The sequence below is a fragment of the Haliotis rubra genome, unplaced genomic scaffold (genome assembly GCF_003918875.1).
Source record: "Haliotis rubra isolate DU_JTF1 unplaced genomic scaffold, ASM391887v1 Scf1162, whole genome shotgun sequence".
In the NCBI taxonomy this organism is placed as follows: Eukaryota; Metazoa; Mollusca; class Gastropoda; order Lepetellida; family Haliotidae; genus Haliotis; species Haliotis rubra.
The window spans coordinates 85,190-91,189 of NW_025765073.1; the positions used below are offsets into that span (position 1 = coordinate 85,190).

A 6,000-nucleotide genomic window follows, 5' to 3' on the forward strand; every position below is an offset into this window, starting at 1 on the left:
TTCACACTTCAATGGGAATCACAGTAGAGAGAACTACACTCACATGCCAAAAGTTTGTCAACTTTATCAAAATGGCGCCGTCTCCTAAGTGCTAAGTCCAATTTTAAATATTAATATCTTACCTTACAGTAGTCCAATAAAGTTAATACTTGGTGATGTGACCCTTTGATATTAGAACTTGTCGACAGCGACGTGGAAGAGAAGAATAAAGCGAATGGATGTATGCAATCGGCAGTTTTTCCCAAGCAGTCGTAAGCCACTCCTTGAGGTCATCAGTGGTCCTCACGTTTGCAATGGGTTTTTTCACAGTGTTCTCCAGGACAAGCCACACATTTTCAATTGGATTTAAATCTGGACTTTAATGGGGAAAATGGGCAATTTCCTTTGTTCGCTTCCAGGTTTCTGTAGCAGCAGAGTGGTGAATTGTGGCATTGTCATCCATGAACATCCATTGTTTATTGGTGAAGTGTTTGGTTATCACTGGCCACAAACACCTGTCAAGTCCGTCAATATACTTCTGACTGTTCATGTTGCCAGCCACAAACTTTAAAGCACCGGTCCCATAGTACGTTATGCAGCCCCACATCATTAACTTTAAAGTGTGACCAGGTTTGTCTGCTAAGTAACCAAGGTACTGGCCAAGCCTGCTTTCAGACTTTTTTCTCCAGACTTTGATTTTCCATCTGGCTTGATAACTATTGTCATTTCATCACTGAATATTACTTTTCGCCAGTGGTGGTCAACATTCCAGTGTAATTTTCCTCTACAGCATTGGAGACGCTTTTTCCGATTTACCTCACAAATTCCTAGCTTTAACAAACAATCCTCCGATCATAGCCCAAACGGTGTAATTCACGCTGAATGGATCTAGTTGAAGCAGGTACAGGTACTGAAGTATTATATTCACTAGTAATGTCAGACAAACGTTTACGCCTTCCTTTCTTAACAATCCTTGATAATGTTGTCTGGCCACAAATCCCAATGACTTTCAGTCTTCCGCTTCGAGCAGAGTTATTTATATTTTCACTGTCATGATATAAATATATATCCAACACTGACTGTTTTAATCCATCTCAGTTAGCGATACGATGCTTGTTTTCACACAGATTGACAGATTTTTATCCCTATGACCCATTGTGCCTACCGCGATCAGACGTCTAAAGCAGACGACAAAAATCACTTCCGCCTAGCACGTCTAAAAATAACATGGGTTGCGTTTGCATGATAAGTTCTAGTGCCTTACGTTTCCAGCTCGCTCAATGCGACTCGCTTGAAATACCGAAACATCACACGTTATTGAGGCCAAGTTGAGAAAGTTGACAAACTTTTGGCATGTGTCGCATCCATTCCTTCTTAATAAAAACTCAAAACACATATGTATCATGAATACACAGTTACATTTAGAAAGTGGTCAAATGTAACAAATGTTTGGGATTACACTTTCTCAGTAAAGTACCGATTCTAGTACATTTTGTACATATACATTATTACATGCCCCTCACCTCGCCTCACAAGTCCAAATATGACACACCACTGTCCCTCTACATATACAATGTTAACACTTTGAATTTTGGTACACAACAAATAGCACTGCCACATTACAAAATATATTAACCACGCAATCACAAATCTGCCCTACACCAATATGAAGCAGTAAATGTCATCTGAGTGTTTTATTCAATAGTTAAGATTGTCCTCAGCCTGGCTGATATGATCAAACTCTTCCGGTTTTTTCCAGTCGTTTCAAATCCCACAACATCCTGATATCCGGCACCTTGTGTGACACCCAGGCTAACATACGCGCTCTGGTAGCCAAACATAAAGCTGGCTTGGGCTCCATCGGAAACATGACGCTACTTGTGGCTGGAGAAACAGAGTTCTCTGCCAAGACCACTAAAGTGAAGAAGGCAGAGTCAAAGAAGGTGAGTACTGCAGGTTGTCATGGTTACTGAAATACAGTGCACCCTGGTTTTGTAATGCCTGTGATTATAGCAAGATAACTTTTTAGAACAGATTTCCACTCATTGAAATTCCCTGGATGTAAGTCAAAACTTGCTGTGATGCCAACCTTTTTTCAAGACAACTGTCCCAATTCTCTTGTTATAATGCAAGTTTTTGTGCGGTATCAGCTGCTGTGACTAGCTAAATAATGAATAATTTTTTTTTTTTAATTCCAAAATTATGAGACAAATCATCAGAGTTGTTATGTCGATTTCATGGGATTGTTCAAAATTTTGTTTTGTTGCAGTTATAAGATTTTGTGTCAGTAAGATATTCATCGGTCTCAAAATGAAATCAAACAGACTGTAGAAGCTGGTATGATGATGAGGAACTCTTTATTTTATATACTGAGTCAAAAAAGAAACTTCACAAAATGTAATTTGAAAAATAATGAATAATTGGTCTCTGATGATACATCTATGTATCCGAAATGGGATCCCTATCTTTCGACTCTAGAAAAGCGTTAGCAAAACCCACTCAAGCCCATCCATTCGGTGCGTGCAAATGATGTTAGTGCCAAATCCGGTTTTGCATGTGCAGTCGATCACGTGATCTTTGCATCGAAGTTTGCTTCATATACATGTTTGCTTTGGCCTCAAGAATTGAAAAACACTTTTAAACCACAGTTCTAATGGTACTTTGAAATCCCACGATTGTCAAATGTGCAATGTGAGCGTGCGTTGGCATGTTGCAAGCAGGAAGATCAGTTATTGATGTCGCCAAAGGCAATGGAATGCAGCCGCCATACTATGTATGACTTGGCGAGGTTGTCTACAACAAACTGGCACCACTTCTGATCGCCAAGATGGGTGCCGTCCACGTGTGGCGCCGCGAGCAGAAGACCATCAAATCTTTCTGCATCACCTATGTGACAGATTTCTGCCGCCACACGAACCAGGGCTGAGATGTTTAGAGGTCGACTGTCTTCACAGACCATTCGAAATCAGTTGTGGGCTGCCAATCTCCATTCCCTCGGCGCCCATATCGTGGGCTAATATTGGCCGTTTCATCAACGTCAACGTCTGCTGTGGGCCCAGCGTCACCTCCGATGGACCCAGAGAGACTGGAATCGAGTCATCTTTAGCGATGAATCAGGTTTACCCTCAGATTCGCTGGACGGCAGGCATAGAGTCTGGAGACGGCGCCGCGGAACGGTATGCCCAATGTTGTGTACAGGAAGTCGACAGATTTGGGGAAATTGCATGGTGTGGGGTGCTTTCTGTGGGAACAACCGTTCCGACTTCTGGTCATCTGTGGAAACCTCACAGCTGCTGCTTACGCAGCGACCAGGTGCTCACCCTGAACTCGTTCCTTTCATGGCTGCTCATGGCCCAGATCTACAGTTCCAGCATGATAATGCTCTCGGCGCGCGATACTGCGATGTTGACCCACGAAATTTCCTTCGAGGTCCTGACCTTAATCCAATGGAGAGCACGCTTTGGATGCACTTGGGAGAAGGCCGTGGCCTTAGGAACCAACCTCAGAATTTGCAGGTACTTGGCTGCCTTGCAAGAGCAATGGCGAGAATCCCCACCACGTGTTCACAAGCATCAGGCAGTCGATGAGGAGACGGTGTTTGGCAGTGGTGAATACAACGATATTGAACTGAGACATTTCGCGATTTTTATTCTTGTGACTTGACATTCTGTATGCCCATGTTTAAGAACGGCATTGTAGCCTAATGGAACTGATTATGGCACTGTCAGTGTATCGAAAGTACATCACACAGATCTCAGCAATGAAAAAATAACAATTTAGCCATCTTACCATCTCTTTGTTCTTTTTATAGTGCCCTGAAGAAAGAAAGTGAAGTTTCTTTTGACTCAGTATAGATAGACAACTTCTTTATTGCATGGATGTGACATTTTGGTGTAGATGCTAACACCGCTATCAAGCAAGTGGTGCACAACTTTATGCACAAGGAGAATATATACACGAAGGGTATTTGGGTTTATACAATTGAAGAGGTTGATGTACGTTGTGATGACATTATAGACGCTAGTTGTGATAATAGATAATGGTATGAGTGAGTGAGTTTAGTTTTTACCGCTTTTAGCAATATTTTAGCAATATTCCAGCAATATCACGTGCCCATGTGAGGGACACCACCCAATGGGTACTTCAACATTTGCCCATTGTTGGAATATTGGTCTTCGGCATGTCAGTCTTAGTGACTACGAACATTAACCACTAGGCTAATCCACCGCCCGGGTGATGGTATGAAGCCAGATGGACAAAGGGTAGGGAAGTGTTATTCTTGATTGGCCTTGATTAGATGACGGTAAGATGTAGGGATGTAGTAACCTTGTCTTCATTGTTGGGTTGAGTCATTTGATGTTTATTGCCTCTAAGATTTTTCTTATCTCGTTGTCTGACCGGTGTGCTTCTAGGGTGTTGATGTTGGTCCACAGAATGGTATGATTTGGATGGGCTTGGGTGTAGTCAGAAATGGCTGATTTGGAGTCTTTTATTGCACAGATGTCGTTGATTCTCGTGTTTAGGGTCGGGACGTTTCACCCACGTATGAGTCACGACATTCGCATTGAGTGTGTAGACAACGCCGGAAGGGTCTTCTTTGTTGCTTGTTGGGGCGGTGGGTTAGCCTAGTGGTTAAAGTGTTCACTCGTCATGTGACTTGCCGACTGCAGCCACAAACACAAGATTGTTTCAGTGAGGTTTTATAAGAATTATGGATTACAATTACATGTGAGTGAGTGAGTTCTGGTGTCCCTGCCATGATATTGCTGGAATATTGCTAAAAGTGGTGTAAAACCATACTCACTCACTGCCACACTCACTTCAAGGAACTGGTCGTTGTACCGCATAAAGGCTGCAGAGATTATTTTTCACACCCGTGGATGAAAAAGAAATCTTAATTCAGGTTTGTGTTACTGTGTTTGTATGTAACATATTTCTCTGTATGTGTTGCAGGTTCCCATTGTGAAGGAAGAGTATTTGTATGACTGCATCATAAAGAAGAAACTGCTGGATGTCAAAGATTACGCTTTTGATTAAACAGCCGATGTCTGCAGGTACTGTCCTGTGCAGGAACTGCTTTATTAACACTCTGTGTGACCTTACTCCAACAAGCAGCAATGCAGCCGGCAATCATAGACCAACACAAACATACATTTGTCAAAATAATTTTCTGATGAGGGAGTATCGTGCAAATATTCCAAGAATGGACTGTCGTATTCCTCTAATAAGTGACCGCGCGCTTATTAATTCAGAAACTCTCAAGACCCAGTGCTTAATGTTTCAATGGAATAAATATAGATTCTCCATTGGTATATTATTTGAAACACCATTGTAAACATGTGGCACACCTGGTGCTTATTTCTTGAACACGCTTATTGGAGGCTGGCGCTTATTAGAGACTTGGCTTATTAGGGGAAATATGGTATGTCAGTTTTTGTAAGGCACTGAATACAACCTGAAACTGCCACTCAATACGTTTCATGTTTCATGTGGAGAATGTATTTAAGTCAGTAGTGTTGTGTCAGTTTTGTGATTAACAGATATCAAACCAAGCCTATTTAGTTTCTTGTTTTCTGGATTTAAAATTCTATTTTTATTCAGAACGGGTACAATCATGCTGAAATGAACTCTGAATGTTTTCTTCAGATGCATCCTTTCATCATGACAACCATAAGGCATTATTGTGTTGGTTTGGCATAACAGGGAGTTTACATGTGCATGTTTACTCATACCCAGATGTGATCCTTGTCTAGGTCTGTCTGGTAGGTACTTTGTAGCATTTACGGTAACCTTATATGGCCATTAGTTGTTGAAGATGTGTAGTTTGCTGTGTAGTGTTATATTGTAGAAATCTGAGTGGTGTTGGGTTCCAACATTTGTTTGTTTTGTTTTCAGGTCGGTCGTCCCTTGTGCTTGTAAGATCTAACACCTCATTTCATGTTTTCCTCCTCCATCAAGCAGATGTGCAGAGATTCCAATGAAATACTGTTCCATGTAATTTTACTCACGTTCTCACTCACT

The 6,000-nt window shown here is 41.6% G+C and overlaps 1 protein-coding gene across 1 annotated transcript in view; it reads left to right on the forward strand.

The window, feature by feature from the left end:
• The window catches only part of LOC124256499, a 29,876-nt gene extending 24,252 nt beyond the window's left edge, over positions 1-5,624 (forward strand). The window contains 2 exon segments of the mRNA XM_046690491.1: positions 1,739-1,922; positions 4,933-5,624. Coding sequence (XP_046546447.1) covers positions 1,739-1,922; positions 4,933-5,016 — 268 coding nt within the window. The 3' untranslated portion in view covers positions 5,017-5,624.
• Positions 5,625-6,000: the final 376 nt, after the last annotated feature.